This window comes from Neomonachus schauinslandi, chromosome 14 (assembly GCF_002201575.2).
Source record: "Neomonachus schauinslandi chromosome 14, ASM220157v2, whole genome shotgun sequence".
NCBI lineage: Eukaryota > Metazoa > Chordata > Mammalia > Carnivora > Phocidae > Neomonachus > Neomonachus schauinslandi.
In genome coordinates this window covers 50,185,442-50,204,454 of record NC_058416.1, presented here as the reverse complement: position 1 = coordinate 50,204,454, position 19,013 = coordinate 50,185,442, and the positions used below count along the sequence as shown (strand labels likewise).

Here is a 19,013-nt window from a genome sequence, read left to right as displayed (position 1 = left end):
TCAAGGCCAGAACATCCTCTCCCATGGGGCTGGTTCTTCACCTGTGGCCTGTTCTTTGTAGATTATACATAGCGCATATTCTGGTCGATAACTTGGTATCTGTGTCCTCTGAAACCATGCAGCCCCGTCTTGCCAGTTCCTTTGGGAATGCCTGGCACCGGGCACCTGGGCTGCCTGTCCTAGCTGTTCATTAACCGATGACCAAAGTAAGGCAGCAGAGTTAGGTCACTTGCCCCAAGTCACAAAACTAGAGGGTGGCTGACCCAAATTTGAACAGATTGGTCTGATAGTAAAACCTGTGCTCTTTTTTCTAACTCGTGTGTGTAGCTGGATGGGATCTCACTGGGTGATTTTAATCTATTCATCTGACTTTTGGCTAAAGGCACCCAAATAATCCCAGATACTTATGGAGTCTAAATGGCTACCTTTGGGGGTCACAAAACTTTTACAGATCTTCCTTGGCCTAAGATAGCTTAACATTCCAATAAACCCACCATAGTATATTGAAATAGTAATATATTTATCAATATTGATAAATATTAATATATTGAAAATATATTTTAAAATGTTTAATACACCTAACCTACTGAACATACCTTAGCCCAGCCTACCTACCTTAAACATGCTCAGAACACCTATATTAGTCTGTACTTGAGCAAAATCATCTGACGTGAAGCCTATTTTATAATAAAATGCTGAATAGCTTGTGTAGTTTATCGAATACGGTACTGAGAGTGTAAAACTGAATGGTTGTATGGGTACCAACAGTTGTTAGTGTACTGGTTGTTGACCCTAGTGATGGCGTGGTTGACTGGGGGCTGCTGCGGCCATAGGCCACAGGCCAGCATCACAAGAGAGGATCGTATCACACGCCACAAGCTGGGAAAAGATCCAGATTCAAACTTTGAAGTACAATTCTACTGAATGCATATGGCTTTTGCTTCATCACGGAATCGAAAAATCTTAAGTCAAACCACTGTGAGTCGGGGACCACCTGTAGAGTTACGAGACTTTTGGTACCCACCCACATGAGACTTCACCCAAGCCTCACACTGTTTTAGTTTACAGGGAGAGAACCTGAGGCAGAGGTTGAGAGATTTGCATAGAAACACGCACCCGATTGAGTCCACCCTTTCTTCATTGGTGCTCACCCCTTGGCTCTAACAGTTAGTACCACATGAATGATCTAACATAAGACATTACTGCCCTAATCTGATTCCTTCCTCCTAGGATGTGTGAATATGTCAACCACCTGCATGAACATTTCAGGTATCCTGTGGTCATCAAGAAAGCGTCCTACATGCCTCCTAAGGTGAGCTTGGCCAGAGGCCTCCCTGAGGAAGCAAGGAGCTTCCAGCCCCTCGTATATTTGTTCTTGTGAGTTAGACCCTAGACCACAAAGCTGTCTCCTTAGAGCTTATTTTCAGTATCTAGAAATTACAAATGGCTCTTCAGTTAGCAATATCAAATTCCCAAAGCCTGAAGGTCAGGGGTTGAGGGTGAAATTGCCCTAACAAGCCTTCAGTAATGCCAGCCTTTCTTCCCAACACCAGCTGAGACCTTAAAATGTATACTTCTGTGCAAACCCCCTCCCCCCCCAAAAAACCCCAAAACCAAACAAAAAGCAAACCTGGCACCACCTAGCAAATTAGTGAACTGAAACGTTTAGACTGCGGTTGTGTTAATCTGGACCATTTATCTTCATCATGTTCAAGACACTGGGCTCATTTTCACCAACAGAGGTTGAGTTGTCAAAGGAAGTGTGATTATTTAATCCTGAGACACAGCCAATAAAGTATATCCTTCCCCATTTCAAATAATCCAAAAACAGCATTTCAATGAACAGCAGAAATACATGTATGAGTTTTGTTCCAGGTGGTTATTAACTCTAAAATTTTTTGTCTTTGATAGGATGCTGGTTATTCAACAGAAATGAAGGAGGAATCTGTAAAGAAACACCAGTATCCACATGGGGAAGTCTGGAAAAAACTCCTTGCTGCTCAAGAGAATTAATGTTCAGCCCTAACACCCTTTCCTAAGTGAAAAGGCTTAACCATTTCTTTGGTGTGGTTTTACAAAAACGGGAAAGAAATCATCGTAGCAATCAAAACAAGTTCAGCTGAAAGTCCTGTTAACCTCAGGAATCAGCTCAGTCATTACTTGATTCTTTTAGCAAATAAACACACATTCTCCTAATTAATCCTTAAACAAATTTAGATTTAACTCCAAGTCCAGAAAGATGTTCTTACAAAATTTCTACCAAGTGCTGGTACCTGGACGTTAAATTATACTTTGAAAATAAGCAGCAGGTTGCATAATTGTTGGAACAATGCCTTATTCGATCTAACGCTTGTTAAAAATTAGCAGAGTAAAAATAGTTCTGCAGTACTGTGGGGTATCTGGTGTACAACAAAGGTAAAAGGATTTCACGGATTAGCCCTGGAGTGGTTTAGCCTTTCTATTCTTGCTCCGTCTAAGTGTATTAGTAGAGGATTCACACCATACTGAAACCATGGCAGCAGTAATGGGCAGGAAAATGGAATTTCATACATTATTTTTCCATAACCCTTAAGCCTTTATCCTCAATAATCCTTATGTGCTAATGATAAAATGCAGCCAGAATTAGACGAACCACAGAAAAATAGGGCAAAATACAGCTTAGTCACCATTTCCAAAATACACCAAACCTCTAATCAGTATCCAAACAAGAATAGAGCATGTTTATTTAGGAGGGTTCAGTTAAATCTATTTTAGGCAGGAAGTGAGCAGAATAGCAATATAGAATAAAAAATTAAAAAAAAAAACCAGATGAATGCAGAACACAAATGCAGAACACACCTTTATTATAGCAATATATAAAGCAAATAAATGTTCATAACCACAACTGTACATTATTATGAATGCTGGTGTTATTCAGCTTGCTCAAATTTGGGGAAGAGCTGACGTGTAATTCTTGAAATTCACGGACCTTCATAAAAATGTGGGGTTGAAATGCATGTAGACGTTTTAAGAGTATCCCAGTTTTTATTCTCCTGACTTTATTCCCAATCTCGGCATTTTCACACGTCCTCAGTGAGTTACCAAACTAAAGGCCTTTTGTTACTAAGAGAACAGGCAAGGTTATGTTTGCCAGTGGCAACATCTTTACAAGTAAGTTAATAAAAACTGTTGGTGGCCAAGAATTTTTGACCTAGTTCCTTCTTCCTCTAGGGCAAATGAGCTTTCACCTGGGCACTCAGTCCAACCCCTACTGGCGGAATATCCTTCAAATACCTCCTTTAAAAGCACTTTAAAGAGCCATTTCCATTTTAATAGTCGGATGAGGACTGTACCCCTCAATCTGAAAGTCTTCAGCCTTGAAGTCATCGATTGTCTCAACTTTTCGAAGGATTTTGAGCTTTGGGAAAGGCCTTGGTTCTCGCTGAAGCTAAAAACAATAGGAGAAAATTATCTTGCCATTATCTGTACAACCAGCTTTAATTCTGCTCCCTGTGAAACAAGTACACAGTATTTTATCGACAAAATATTTCACAGGAATGTAATAGTGCCAGACACCTGCCCCTGCTTAGGCAACAACACTCCTGGAATGTATTCTCTCCCACACGTGGAGACTGAAGGATCTTTTGTGGCATCCCACCGCATCAGGAGCTGTGTGGCCTCTTGGTAAATTTATGAAGGACAGGACACAGTCTTTCACTTTTGTATCTGTAACTCCAGGTAGGCACTCCAGTATGGTTATCTGAGTCCCATAATCCCTATCTCAACTGTCCCTGGCAGAGGGTGAGGCAAGATGACATCTGCTGACAACAGAGAGGGGTGCAAGCCGGGGTTCCTGGCAGGAACAGATGGTGGCAATGGGGATGTGGACACAGGCTCCAACCTCACATAACTCTGTCCAGCATGAGCGGAGCAGACGACCAGAGAAGCAACTGCACAAACCCCGAAGTCGCCCTCTATACAAAAGCAGCCAAGCTCCCTCACTTGTTGGCTGGTGTAACTTGAGATTTGGACAGACTTTTGAAAGTTAATACCTATGTGTGGTATTTAACATGATATGAAGGGAAAACATCACCATTTAAATTCTCGAACTAAAAATGAGTTGAAATGCTATCTTTGGGAAGGTTCCCAAACCCACAGGTCCGAATATGGGCTCTCCCTCTGTTGTACTGGCCTAGCATCTCACAGTAGCGGTCACACGAAGTGCCCGTGGTGGCTGTCTGCCTTGTCCCCACCCACTTGCCCACCGCCAGTCCCTGCAGTCGGAGCAGGGCATCTCAGCTCTGCCCCAGCAAGAGCAGAAGGTCTGTTACGTGAGGGACATTCTAGAAGGCAACCTCTTATCAAGAGAAGGTACCAGGGTGCCTCAGTGGCTCAGTTGGTTAAACGACTGCCTTCAGCTCAGGTCATGATCCTGGAGTCCCAGGATCGAGTCCCACATCAGGCTCCCTCCTCGGCGGGGAATCTGCTTCTCCCTCTGACCCTCCCCCCTCTCATGCCCGCTCTCTCTCATTCTATCAAATAAATAAAATCTTAAAGAAAAAAAAAAAAAGAGAAGGTACCAAAGTGTGACAGATATCATTCTTACCTGCATTTTCAGCGGCTCAATGTGATTCAGGTAAATATGTGCATCTCCCAAAGTATGTACGAAGTCACCTGGCTAAATCCCATGGGAGCAAGCAAAATGGCAAATGTTTTAATTTCAATTCCTTTCAGACACATCATTTGAAAGCACATTATGTAGACTATGCAGACATTCCAAGGCTTTTCAAAAAACAATTTCACCAGCGTAGCTTTTGAGAAAAGCTGATGTTCACCAAAGTTGTCTTGTCTTATAAATAACCCACAGAAACCTGTTTGCTTATCCAGACCGCAAAGACAAGAAAGCTCCCTGGGAGGCTGCCAGGTGAGCAGCTTCGTTTCTTACACAGATCACATTTTTGAACTAATCAGCCACTGACTTCTCTGCAATTAGTTTTTCCACATTAAATAACCTAAGAGCTCAGTGCTTTAGGCCGGTAGCCACCGTTCCCTCCCAGGCGCAGCCCACCTTCAGGCCTGTGATGTGTGCGATCATGTAGGTGAGCAGGGCGTAGCTGGCGATGTTGAAGGGCACACCCAGGCCCATGTCCCCTGACCTCTGGTACAGCTGACAGGACAGCTCGCCGTTCACCACGTAGAACTGGCAGAGGGCATGGCACGGAGGGAGGGCCATCAGAGGAAGATCTGAGGAGCCAGCACAGAGGAAAATGAGGCGCGGGTGGTTTTAAAGAATGCAGCCGCACACAAGACAGGAGAGAAACAGAAGCCAACTCCTGCGGGGGAGAGCATGAGAACAGGCCACCGGGCCAGTGACTCCCATGAGCCACACGGCCCCCCAGGTCAAAAGCAGACCATTCCAATCCTGGGGATGGCACCAGGCCTACGGTGACCCATCCATTAACATGAGACGTCTGAGGATGCATTTTCACAGCTGAAGCTACACTCATCCAGCCGAAATTACCTGCACCACCTTCGTGGCACCAAACTAGAAGCAGGAGGAATTCATACATGCCCGGGGGCCACAGCAAACCGGCATCCTAGGCACACCCTCCTGTAGCCAAAGTCTCTACTCGAAAAGCAAACATTCCACTCTGGGTAACATTTAGTACACCTTGGTAGAGTTTAATTTTACGATGTAACTGTTGAAATGTTAACAGCCAGGTGGAGAAGATATGAAACTTCATCTGCCCCAATTTAAACTGTTAAAACCTTAGGTATATTTTTATAGGTAATTTAAAGCTCTCTGTGGAGTAAGAGAAGTATAAATACACACATTAAGATCATCTTCGTCCAACCCCATCATCTGAAGGTGAAAATGGGGCCAAGAGTGACTTGCCCAGAGTCACACCAGCCATGTGGCTGGGGGTGGTTCCCAGGGTCCAGCCTCCTATATCGGTGGCCTCCACGCAAAGCCACTGGGCTTCCCTTTGTGCTAATGGTACAGTTTGGACACGAGAGTAACTGGGATGCTTCTCACCTTTTGGATTCCAGCCACACAGGATGATTCTTCTGTCATCGGGGTTGGTTTTGATTGTGTCAATCACCTTTTGCAGTTGGTCTACTCCTTGACCTGAATAATCTGTGGAATTGTCGAGAGAAGACACGCCCACATGTCAATCACAGCATCTTGTGAGATGGCCTTAGAGACCATCCATCGCTGTCCTACCACAGCCCCTGTGGTCGTGCTCCAGGATACCCAAGGCGTTCTACAAACTCCTCTGCTCTCGTGGGTGATGAGTTCTATCCTCTGGAGCCATATCAAAGTTACTTTCCTTTCTACAAAAGAGTCCTTTAAACATCTGATCTGTCATGGTGCCACCCCTCCCCTTCCTGTTGCAAACTTTCTCCAATCGAGCAGTTTCTTCCACTGGTCCCCACGGGACTGTCTCTATACCCATCAACCATTCTCATCACACTCTGCTGCCATGGAAAGTACCAGATCTTAAATAGAAGACACCATTCCACACACACTCCAACTAACAGAGGACGGTGGATTCCTTTCTATGGTCTAGATGCTATTCTCCCAACGCTTCCACCCAAAATTACAATTTAGCAGCCAAACACCTACTGATTTATAACTATCAAGAAACCACTATAACTCTCACACCACCTTATACTTTTCTCCCATTTCTGGTCTCTGGACTTTTAATTCCTTGCCTTCCTTCTGAAATGGAACTGGAAGCTGCGAAGTCTGAGAAGTGAGGAGCTTCATATCCCCTCCAGTTAAACCTCCACTTATTGGGGTCAGACTATGTTCTAGTCCAGTAGTTCTTAATTTTGGGGGGAAGAAAGTCCTGTCATGATCATAGCTTCAGAAAAAGTAATAGCAAAGATTAAAAAAGATGCACTGTGATAGTATGGTTCTATATTTTAGTTGTGGTGCTTATATAAATCTACAGGTGCTAAAATTATCAACGGTTTCAGTCTAGCCAGCAAGCTAGTACTTCCTATGTATGTGTGTTCACATGCATACACACACACACGCACACACATGCACACTGAGGAAGTAGGCATTTGCTTTTGCAACCCTTGACCTATGGACAGGCAGGACAGGAAGGTTCAACAGATGGGGGCAAATGATGCCACCAAGTGACTGAGGAAGGTGGATGTCCAGGAATAAGAGGGTTCATCTTCTTCCACCCCAGGAGGGCAGGGAGAAGAGGGTAACCCAAGAACTGCTATCACATGAGCACCACCTAAAGTGTGCAGGGTGGCTCAGCCTTAAAAAGGGAGATCAAGCCACTGCAAGGCAATCCCCGGGCCTCTTCCTATGGCCAACACACAACCAACCGACCCACCATGTCACTACCTGCTAGTGAAATACGGTATGGAAAGTACCAAGCACCCAATAAATGCTAACAACCAAGAGTGTGATCTGAATCTACCTGAATCTGAAACAGCCTCTCACAAGGTCAAAGTTATACATCAACTCCCCAGACGCTGGCTTCTTAGGCCCCCAACTTCACTTGAAACAATGGGGCCAACTTATGCTACAATGAGTGCTCAGGAAATCGGAGGCATCGTTGTTTTCTCACCTGAATCCTTATCTTTGTATTCTGCCCCAAAATGCCTCCACTGAAAGCCATAAACTGGGCCTAAATCCCCCTCTTCTCTGTTGGAGAATCCCAGGCTGTCCAAGAAGTCTCGAGACCCATTGGCATCCCAGATTTTCACTCCCTTTGAAGACAGTTCCTTAGCGTTTGTAGATCCCTGCAAGAGACAGGAGAGCAGAGCAGGCATCCAGGTGAAGAAGCTGACACCCCAGGAGCCTCCCACCAACTGTGCCTCGGGCCTGTGCTAACATACCTGTCCTGCACTCAGCATGTCCTGCACGGCGTGTCCTGTCTTTTAAGGGCCAGTCCCAGCCCAGACTTCTTGAGGGCCCCCAAGACAGTCTCCTGGAATCACTTCCAGGACAGGTGATTCTTCCCCTCAACTCAATGTTCTAGATTGAACACCTCCAAGTCCTTTCATTATTCCCACCTAACAGTTTTGTGTTTTTTAACCAAAGGTGTTTTGTGTGTGTGATCCCCCAAAATGCATTTAATGTCTCGCCTGCAATCTGTTCAATGGATACATAGGTACCTATATCATGTATATGCATACAATGTATACATAGGATACCTGGTACATAGGATATTTCACTAACTGGCCTAATCAGTATCAGCTTTTCTTACAAATCAGTCACATTATCTCATATGTGCCACTGTCAAGTTGTTCACCCCAACCTGTATTTGCCGTTAAGGTGGGGCTTTGTTTTTTTCCAAGTACAAGCTAATGTTTATTACTTATATGTCATCTCATTAGATTTGGCCCATATCATCCTAACGTGTGTCCTGATCATGCATTTAGGGCAAAGACAGACCTCGGCGGCCTCTGTGTACGATGCGCTGTAATGGCGACAAGCTGTGCCACACACACCATGCCTGCCCTCCATCCCCCTTCTCCTCTGACGGCTCCCTGCCCCCACCCACAGAAGCGCACAACCGCATCCCCACACATCTACTGTGAGGGTCAGAAAACATAAGCAAAGTGCTCAGTGCTCGACAGATCCTAATCTCAGCACAGACCCCACATCTCCATCTTGCCCACAGACGCCAGCTGCAGCGCGGGTTCACCCTGACTCCTCTGTTTCATCCAGTCACCCAGGGAGCAAATCTATCAGAGGTGAGTCTGGCATGTTCCTGGTAAAGAGTACTTAGAATCCTGAACTCAAGCTAAATTAAGATAAAACCAGTGAATGCCCTTTATTTCTGAGCATCTCGTTTCCTCCCTTCTGTTTTTGAGTTTGAACTATCTTTTTCACCTCCATAAGTCATTTTTCAATCTTTCCCATATTGCTGTTGCTGCTCTTTTTTTTTTTAAAGTAGGCTCCATGGGGGCACCTGGGCAGCTCGGTTAAGTATCTGCCTTCGGCTCAGGTCATGATCCCAGGGTCCTGGGATCTAGTCCCACATCGGGCTCCCCGCTCATCGGGAAGTCTGCTTGTCCCTCTCCTTCTGCCCCTGGCCCCTGCTCATGCTCTTTTTCTCAAATAAATAAAATCTTAAAAAAATAAATAAATAAAAAGTAGGCTCCATGCCCAGGTGGAGCTCAGCGCTGTGCTTGAATTCACAACCCTGAGATCAAGACCTGAGCTGAGATCATGAGTCGGATGCTTAACCCACTGAGCCACACAGATGCTCCCTCCCAAACTGCTTTTTTTTTTTTTTTAAGATTTTATTTATTTATTTGACAGAGAGATAGTGAGAGCAGGAACACAAGCAGGGGGAGTGGGAGAGGGAGAAGCAGGCCTCCTGCCGAGCAGGGAGCCCGATGTGGAACTCGATCCCAGGACCCTGGGATCATGACCTGAGCCGAAGGCAGACGCTTAACGACTGAGCCACCCAGGCGCCCTCCCAAACTGCTTCTAATGCCTCCCCTTCATCCATTCGATTGGGCTCTGGCTGTTTATAAACAGCCTCTTCTGAGGTTTCTGATGATGCACCTGGAACTAGGCGCTCACTGCCAGCTGACGTGGGACGACACAGAAGAAAACACCTCGAGAATACGAAAGTAAGGAAGACCGAACTGGATCCAAATCGAAATAAACTCTTTCTAAAATGCAGTAAGAAGTCTTGGGTCTGGTTTGGCCCAAGACCAGACACGCCACACTGAGTGCTTTGCAGAAGGGATCCCAGCTTCTGCATGGCCCAGAACTGAGCCCATCTCCTCAGGTACCCTCTGAACAGCACTGGTGAGAATATCATTGGTCTGGACCAGGAGACTGAGCGAGAGGAAGCTGTCCATCATCACAGCACTTTAGCCTTTGCCAGAGGTGCCTACTTGGCTCTTTGGAAGAGGTATAGCTTGTTACTCAAGAGATCCTTCTAGCTTATACCAATATGAGAACATGGGTGGGATTTATAGTCAATGATCAATCTATGTTGAGCACCTATCATATGGCAGGCTGTGTTCTAGGCCCAGGGGATACAAACATGAATAGGAAAAAACAAATTCTCTGCCCTCATGGAGCTTCTAATACATTTTACTTGTTTATTTGTTGTCTACCTTCCCCCCCTTGTATGGGGAAAGGGAGAGGGCAGACATTATGTATCAGCTGATGATGTTTCTCTATGGAGAAAACAAAGGAGGGTGGGAGGGATGTGTGTGTGTGGGTGGGTGGGTGGGTAATCACAGTCTTAGATCGGGAGGTTAGGGAAGGCTCATTCAGCAGGGACTTGAAGGAGGTGAGGGAGTGAGTCATGCTACATGTTGGGGAAGAAGGTTCCAGGGAACAGGACTAGCAAGCACCAGAACCCTGGGTGGGAATGTCCTGATGTACTCAAAGATCAGCAAGGAAGCCAGGTGGGTGGAATAGAGTGAGCGGAACTTCACTGAAGCCAGAGCTGGGACAGGGCCCCAGGTGAGTGGGATCTTACTGAGTGAAATTCGATCCACTAGGGCTGTAGGTGAGAAGTGACATGATCGGAGAAGGGACATGATCAGACTTTTAAAAGGATCTCCTGGTGCTGGGCTGAGAACAGACTGCTGATTTCCAACAGCAGCAGCTTCCTTACCTTGATAAACCACAGCAACTCCTCCAAAACACCCTTCCAGAATACACGTTTGGTTGTCAGCAGAGGAAATTCATCTGAAAAACAGTTTGCCCAATAATTTCAAGATGGGAAAATAGAACACATCATCTAGCTTTCTCTGTGGAGGAGGACTGCCTCCGGGACAAGGCCCTTGAGTAACCACAGGACCAACTAGAAAACTGTGACTCTGATCACATGGGTGCCCCAGAACAGGGTGGAGCTCCCAGGCTACAGTCCAAGTCAATGACACAATTCAGACAGAGACTGCCCTCCTCAATCCCTTGACCACCACAGGAATTCCACCCACGTGGTGAGATGGCGCACTGGCCAGGCAGGGATGCCCATGTGGACAGGAAAAGGGCTACCATCCACTTCCCAGTTAGTGTGATTCCTTCACAGAGGTGTGAAGACAACACACAAAGTGTGCCCTAGGACAAAGGGTGAAGGCTCCCAGAGCTATTCCCTGATTGTCCTGCCAGAGAAAACTTGCTCAGGTCTGGGGGATAGTAGATATCACACTAACCAAAGCTAAGGGATAGTTTTGAATTATTTGCAAAGCAAATTAACCTCTATTATTTAAATGTACCAAAAATAGTACCCGTTTAAATACCTGATATGCATGACCTTATTGAATCCTCAAAACAACCTTCCTTTAGGCATCCTTAAGATCTCCATTTTACAGGCACCAGGAGGGAATATATGTTTGCATCAAGCAACAGAGAAGATCAAAATGTAAAAACTTATCTCTAAATTCAGTACCTATTCAGTTCACCTTACCAGTTATATAGTTGATATTCATGTAACAAGGAGAGATTTTTCAAGCACCTTTTACCCGTACTGTCACTGAGCATGATTTCCTCTATTTTAAGCACACGAGGAAGCTGAAGACAAGAGAGGTAAATTGCCTACAGTCTAAGTAGATGGGCTGGAGTAAAAACGAGATCTGTGTGGAGCTGCACGAAGGTGGATCCCTGTCTACCCTGCAGCCTGGTATCTTCCAGTCTCTAAAATGGGTGTGGGGTTGAGGGTCCTCCCCCTGCTCACCACAGTCAATCAGCTTTACTAATAGTGCGTCTCCCTACTCAAAACCACCCCCATACCTGTGTCCAGGATATTTGTCTCGTGCACCGCCCCCACACCCGTCTCTTTGTGCCCCGAAAGCCTGACTCTAACAACCGCCAAGAGAAACTTCTCCGGAGCCATCCTGTTTTAATGGAAAAGACGAATAAGAACTACTCCTCGGACTCTCGCGTTCCTGTTTCAAGGTTTAAGAGGAAAGCTGGTTCGTGCGGACCCGACGGAAAAATGGTCAGGAACCACAAGTTCTTGCCCAGCCTCTCCGTTCGCGCTCTCTCCTCCCGCCGCCGTTGGCCCGCCCTTATTCCTTCGCTCCAATTTTTAAACTTTGCCAAACCGAAGGACCAGAAGGGGGAGAGAAGAGGAGGAGCCAAAAAGGGGAACTTCTAGCCAAGTCCGTGGTCAAGCCCAGACAGAGCCTCTCACACTCTCTGGTATGAGCCAAACACTACCAGACCGTGGCCGCTCTGCGGCAGACAGCACGACCAGGTGAGCACAGGACTCGGACCCAGAGGACCTGGTTTCACCTCCCACTTCTGTAACTCCTGTCCGCGTGCCGTTACGCAAATCATTTCTCTAACCCGAGCCTCTGTTTTGGCGTCTGCAAAGCGGGGCTAAGGAGCTCCCAGGATCGAGGTTAGGACCAAGGGTTGATGGCAAAGCCCAGCCATTCCCAGGCGCCTTCCCCGCCCAGCGGCCGCTCGGAGCCCACCCGGGCGCACGCGCCCTCGCCGGGGGCGCGCGGGGGTCACCTCTCAGGCTGTAGCGCGCCTGCATGCCGAACACTGAGAGCGTGCCCGTGCCGGTGCGGTCATCCTTCCGGACCCCGCAACGCAGGATATGTTCGATCTGCCCCAGGTACTGCAGCTCCCCGTGAGGTGGCGGCTGCGGCTCGGCGCCCGGTTTTTGCGCGGCGGGCGGCGACGGCGACGACGGGCGCTGCAGCTCGGAGCCGGGGGCGGGCATGGCGTGGGCACCGCTGCGGGCTCTGGGACGCGGAGGGCGGCTGGCGGCGGGCTAGGGGATGCGTGCCTTTCTGCGCGCCTCTTTTCCCGCCACCGCTGCGGTGGCTCCGCCCCTTCCTGCCCGCTGACGTTGGCCCGCACGCTGCCCCCTGGCGTCCCAGGAGCGCGCAGAGCTGTGGGTTGGGCAGGGCGCGTGCTTCGGGGAAGGCGCCAGACTTCCAGAGCTGCGGCGTTTGCAAGCCCGTTTTAAAAGCTAACAACCTAGGGCGCCTGGGTGGCTCAGCTGGTTAAGCGACTGCCTTCGGCTCGGGTCATGATCCTAGAGTCCCGCATCGGGCTCCCTGCTCGGCAGGGAGTCTGTTTCTCCCTCAGACCCTTCCCCCTCTCATGTGCTCTCATTCTCGCTCTCAAATAAATAAATAAAATCTTAAAAAAAAAAAAAGCTAACAACCTAAGTCCTGGCTTTTGGTGCGTTGGCTGAAAGAGGCCAATCCGGTTAGAAAGTTTCCGAGTCCACCGCGCCATTCAATACTAAGGGGAGCCTGGAACAGTCCCCACATGTTCGTGAAATCTAAAAACAAACAAAACCCTGTTATTTGAGGTATGTTTCCTACAACTAAGGGGGTCATGCTGTCAGGAGATGTGCATTTCCGTTTTCCCCCATCTTCAGTGAAGGCCGGTAGCGGGAGCGAGTCAAATAGGCAGCTTTTTTACTTGATTAATGACAGCCAGCCATTTTCAAGTTTTTAATACTAAAATTTTCACTTACTGTGAAATGTTTATAATGGAAACACTGGTGAGTAAGAGCTATTGGATAATTAGTTTAAAATGTACTACGGGCACCTGGCTGGCTCAGTCAGTAGACCATACAACTCTTGATCTAGGAGTTGTAGGTTAGAGCCCCGTGTTAGGTGTAGAAATTACTTAAAAATAAAATCTTTAAGGGGCGCCTGGGTGGCTCAGTTGGTTAAGCCTTCAGCTCTTGGTTTCAGCTCAGGTCACGATCTCCCGTTGTGAGATCAAGCCCTGTATTGGCTCTGAACTGAGCATGGAGCCTGCTTGAGATTCTCTCTTTCCTCTCCCCCTCTGTCCCCCTACTCTGGTTCAGATCGCATAAATCTTTCGCCTTTTACTCCCCCTTTCAAAAAACATATATATAAACAAAATCTTTAAAAAATAAAAAAAATGTACTAATACATATACACGCAACAAGCAGCCTTTTGAATCAACAACTGTTTATTGAGCACATAGTAGATGTTCAATGTATTTCTTGTTGATAGGTCTGGGATTGTAAAGAATAAGATGTCAGCTCTGAATGAAATATATCAAACACTATTTCTTGCTGTTCAATAAAGTCAGTGTTTGTTTGTTTCTGGTTACCTGAAGTGAATTTGTGCAAGATTCTGGAATCTTTCTGCTAATATGCACCTCTCAACCTCAAGGTTAAAATTTTTGTAACACAAATTCTAGGAAGAGGTATCTTTCATCTGCAGCTCTGCCTAATCTCAGCAAAAACAATCTTGCATGCCTTTATGTGGTACAAAGCCTATAAATATTAAATCAATTCTCAAAGACAATTTACAAAATACCTGGCCATTTGGATTAATTGGAGGGAGAAAAATACTATGAACAGACTGAGGGAGTGTTTCAGGAAACATGTCACAAGCCTCATAGCTGGAAAGTCCATGTTCTTGCTGTTTGGTTGTATGAGTGCTTACAAGGCCAAAGTAAACTGAAATGCACTGGGTTACGGAACAGCAGATATTTTAAATCTACTTCATCCAACACACTACTAGCTGGCCTTTCCTAGGTCAGCATAGATTGATTTCCCCCTCCTGCAGCACATTCCCCACCTTACCCCATTCCAGTGTAATAATAGTTTTAAAGAGTCACCTGTCTCTGTTAGGAATGATGGCCCTCCAGTGTCGTGTTGTGTTGTGTTGTACTGTTTGGACAGGGTGGGTAGCACCAGATGCAGTGGGCATTCTTTTTGATGGGCATTTGGGAAGAGACGTGCTTGGTCAGAAAACTTGAACTCAGAAAACAGACTTTAGACAGGAATAGGGACTCACGTTGTCTGCTCTAGCTTGAGAGTGCTCCTGGGTATAAGAACCTAACATGCCATGTGGAAGCACAGTCCTGGGTGGGCCAGAAAATGCAGAGTTCTTTGCTGGGCAGGATTGTCCTGCATACTGCAGGGTTTTAGCATGCGTGTGGAAAGCCAGCTAAATGCAGGTATTCCTCCAACACCACCCCTACTGAAAAGTGTCCCCATAATATCCAACCATGGAGGATCCCAGCCTGAAAATATCTCAGATTTTCCAGTCTTCCATTCCAGTTGTTATTTTGAGCTGAGTTTAATTGTTATTTTTTTTTAAAGATTTTATTTATTTATTTGACAGAGAGAGAGAGAGCACAAGTAGGCAGAGAGGCAGGCAGAGGGAGAGGGAGAAGAAGCAGACTCTCCGCCGAGCAGGGAGCCCGATGCGGGGCTCGATCCCAAGACCCTGGGATCATGACCTGAGCTGAAGGCAGACGCTTAACCAACTGAGCCACCCAGGCGCCCCTTAATTGTTATTTTGAGCTGATTTTAATTGTTGCAGCCGAATGTCAGTTATCCCACAAGGAGAAGCTCAAGGTATAAGAGTAGGCCCCCCCACCCGTGTGGAGATTCCTCTTCCTCTGTGGTGCTGGGAGGATCTTGGTTTGATGATAATAAAGAATGGCCTTCCAGGGCTGCTCCATAAATGAATGATCCTCTCAGAGGAGCGTTTCGTTTATTCATTCCTCCAAGAAGAATTTATATCCCAGTGCCTACCGCATGTCAACAGAGCAAGATAGACAATGTCCCTCTCACAGAAACTGATGTTCTAGCAGAGACAAACAATGCGTATGTTCCCAAACAAGACATCTGCAGATAGTGACAAGTGTCATAATGTCATGATGATTACATAACCCAGTAAAGGGCTACTGAAGGTACAGAGGAACTACTTTACTTATTTAATAAATTTTTTTGGTTCTAATTTTAATTCCAGTATAATTAACATACCGTATCATATTAGTTTCAGGTTTACAATATAGTGATTCAACAATTCTATGCATTACTCAGTGTAGTACAGAGGAACTACTTTAGGTCCCATCACCAGGCAAGACCTCCCTGAGGGAAAAACATTCCAGCCCCCAGTGCATCCATGCCAGCATGTTTCCTAGCACTTGCATCTATAAAAATAAAAAATAAAAAATAGGGTTAGTATGGATGCTGAATCCTATCTTATTCTAGGAAAGAATTTTATCAATGAATACATTAACTTATTAGGGGGAAAACCTCTTCCTTCTCATTAAGAGATCTATTTCTGTTAAAAATTTTATATGTTTTTTTTTTTAAAGATTTTATTTATTTGAAAGAGAGAGAATGAGAGAGAGAGCACATGAGAGGGGGGAGGGTCAGAGGAGAAGCAGACTCCCCGCTGAGCAGGGAGCCTGATGTGGGACTCGATCCTGGGACTCCAGGAACACAACCTGAGCCGAAGGCAGTCGCTTAACCAACTGAGCCACCCAGGCACCCTAAAAATTTTATATGTTTAATGGTCATAGAAATTTATAATATATTTATGTTATTTTGATCAATATGTACAAATAATTACAGGCAATAACTCAATTGAGAATGAATATTTGATACCTAGATTTTTGTGTCTGGGGAGATTGTTAATTTTTAAAATCTAAAAATGCTAACATTTTATTGATCAATAAAAGATGCTTAAACATAGGGCACCTGGGTGGCTCAGTTGGTTAAGCGTCTGTCTTTGGCTCAGGTCAGGATCCCAAGCCAAGGGCCTTGAATCAAGCCCCACATCAGGGAGGCTTCTTCTCCCTCTGCCCCTCCCCACACTCGTTCTCTCTCTCTAGCTCTCTCTCTAATAAATAAAATCTTTTTTAAAAAGATGCTTAAGCATAAAAATATATTACATTAAGATAAAATTCTCTGATAAAAGGAGAATGAAAATCAGAATTTAAGGAGAAAATGGAAAGAAGTAAGCTTTCTCACTGTTAAAGAAAAACTTGTTTGTATCTTTGTTTAAGTGGACGATGCTGGGTATCAAATTTCCACGATATTTAGATTCCATTGGGTACATTTTAAAGAAGGATGAAAACTATATTTTTAAATGCTAATATTTACAATACCTGGGAAAATAAAATTTTGCTATTTGAAAGCTTATGTTGAAAAATCACATGCAAGAGCATATATAACTTTTTCAGATTCCTTTTAGGAAGTTTGAGAGCAAAAAATTAGGATATTATTGGTCTAAAGAAACCTTCTCCTTGGGGCACCTGGGTGGCTCAGTCAGTTAAGCGTCTGCCTTTGGCTCAGGTCATGATCCCAGGGTCCTGGAATCGAGTCCTGCATCGAGCCTCACATCAGGCTCCCTGATCAGTGGGGAGTCTGCTTTTGCCCCTCCCCCTGCTCTTGCTCTCTCTCTCTCAAATAAGTAAATAAGATCTTTTTTTTATTTTAAGATTTTATTTATTTATTTGACAGAGAGAGAACACAAGCAGGGGGAGCGGCAGGCAGAGGGAGAGGGAGAAGCAAACTCCCCGCTGAGCAGGGAGCCCCATGCGGGACTCGATCCCAGGATATTGGGATCACGACCTGAGCCGAAGGCAGACACTTAACTGACTGAGCCACTCAGGCGCCCCAGTAAATAAGATCTTTAAAAAAAAAAAAAAGAAATCTTTTCTTTACACAACAAACTCTCAAGAATGATGGTCCAATTAGGTAAAGGAAAGCAGGAAATATTTTTGAGAGCCAACTCTGAGATACTTGATAATATTATTTTATAATCAACACTACCATTTATTGATGCTTATCATTATGGATTATTTACTGTAGTTCTCACAACTACCCTATAATAAGACAAAAACTATTCCTTTTATTAGTTGAAGGTAAAGATACTGAGGTTTAGAGAGGTTAAGGGTCTCGCCTGAAGTCCCACACCTAGGAAATACAGCAGTGGGGGTTGGAATCCAGGTGATCCTGGGCGTGGAGGCTTTTCTAGGCCTTTCCACTTGCCACCCCGCCCCCCCCCCCCCCGCCCCCAGCTCCTCACTCTGCAAGTTTTCCGTAGCTCATTGGCCATAAAATAGTCAGGTTCCCTTTCTAACTTATTTTTTGGCACCTTCTCTGGCAAATACATCAAATATATGGTTGAATAGGCTGTATTTATCTGAGACTTCTGCACATTAAGGAAGATTCTATCAATAGTGTCTTTTTTTTTTTTATGGCCCTCAGTTTTGATAGGAGAGGCTTTATCTTCATTTGGAGTCAGTTATGTTCAACTGGCTGCCTCTGACCCCTCTTTTTCTGACAAGTCTTTCTGTCAAATAGAGTATCAAGACTGGGTAGAAAATGCTTTGATGGTTTTGAGTCCTCTCCCATTATATTCTTGTTCATAACTGGAAAGGCTGATTATAAGTATATTTCCAATGTAACCTTTAGTGACATATACTGGTAAATGACCCTCTGATTATTATATTGCATCAAGGTTCAAATTATGAGGTTAAGTTAGGGTCAGCCAAAGACATCATGTATTTTCCATAAAATATGTGTGGCCTTGTTCAGAGAGCCCTGTTGTGTCAATTTTAAAAAGAAACAATGAAGTGCACTCATGTTTATAACTGCATTATTTACAATGGCCCAGAGGTGGACACAACCCATCTCCCAGGTGTCCATGGATGGATGAGTGAATAAACAAAATTTAATACACACACATGCACAATGGAATAGTCTTTAACCTTAAAAAGAAATTCCAACACAAGCTACAAAATGGATGAAACTTAAGGACATTGTGCTAAGTAAAATAAACCAGTCATAAAAGGACAAGTGCTATACAATTCCACTTAGGTGAGGTGCTTAGAGGAGGCAGAAAGTAGGACAGTGCTCATGAGGGACCCGGGAGAAGAGAGAAATGGGGAGTCAGTGTTTAATGGGTATAGAGTTTAGTTTGGGGAAGATGAAAAAAGTTCTCATGATGGATGGGGGTGATGGCTACACAATAATGGGAATATATTTAATGCTACTGAACTGTACACTTTAAAATGGTTACAATAATAGTTTATTATATATATTTTACCACAATAAAAAAAATCTATGCAGAAGTTATAGGTGTTTACGAAACAAAGGAATGAATTATAGATTTTTTCAAAAAGTCAATTATTATATTGTAAATTCAAAAGCAAATTGAAAGAAGTATCCTTTGTTAATTAGAAAGTGGCATGTTTGTAGTAGAAATGATGGAAAACAGACACTTTAGTGATTTTATATTTATTTAATATACAAGGAACTACTAATGTACCATAG

At 44.9% G+C, this 19,013-nt stretch overlaps 2 protein-coding genes across 5 annotated transcripts in view; one reads left to right on the top strand and one right to left on the bottom strand.

The window, feature by feature from the left end:
* Window positions 1-2,828, top strand: part of ENOSF1 (enolase superfamily member 1) — a 28,440-nt gene extending 25,612 nt beyond the window's left edge. For both annotated transcript variants that reach the window (XM_044921241.1, XM_021686233.2), the window contains 2 exons: window positions 1,231-1,312; window positions 1,912-2,828. In XM_044921241.1, coding sequence (XP_044777176.1) covers window positions 1,231-1,312; window positions 1,912-2,013 — 184 coding nt within the window. In that variant the 3' untranslated portion in view covers window positions 2,014-2,828. The remainder of the gene's footprint in view (window positions 1-1,230; window positions 1,313-1,911) is intronic.
* Window positions 2,827-12,754, bottom strand: TYMS (thymidylate synthetase). Of its 3 annotated transcripts, XM_021686237.1 has the most exons (7): window positions 12,446-12,754; window positions 10,599-10,672; window positions 7,575-7,749; window positions 6,017-6,118; window positions 5,048-5,223; window positions 4,586-4,657; window positions 2,827-3,427 (listed from the first exon to the last, which is right to left on the bottom strand). In XM_021686237.1, the coding sequence occupies exons 1-7, from the start codon at window positions 12,657-12,659 to the stop codon at window positions 3,290-3,292; spliced, it is 951 nt and encodes a 316-aa protein (XP_021541912.1). In that variant the 5' UTR covers window positions 12,660-12,754; the 3' UTR covers window positions 2,827-3,289. The 3 variants fall into 3 exon arrangements, with proteins under 3 accessions (XP_021541912.1, XP_044777177.1, XP_044777178.1); XM_044921242.1 differs by lacking the exon at window positions 6,017-6,118 and having other exon boundaries at window positions 2,910-3,427; window positions 12,446-12,741; XM_044921243.1 differs by lacking the exons at window positions 7,575-7,749; window positions 10,599-10,672 and having other exon boundaries at window positions 2,910-3,427; window positions 12,446-12,741.
* Window positions 12,755-19,013: the final 6,259 nt, after the last annotated feature.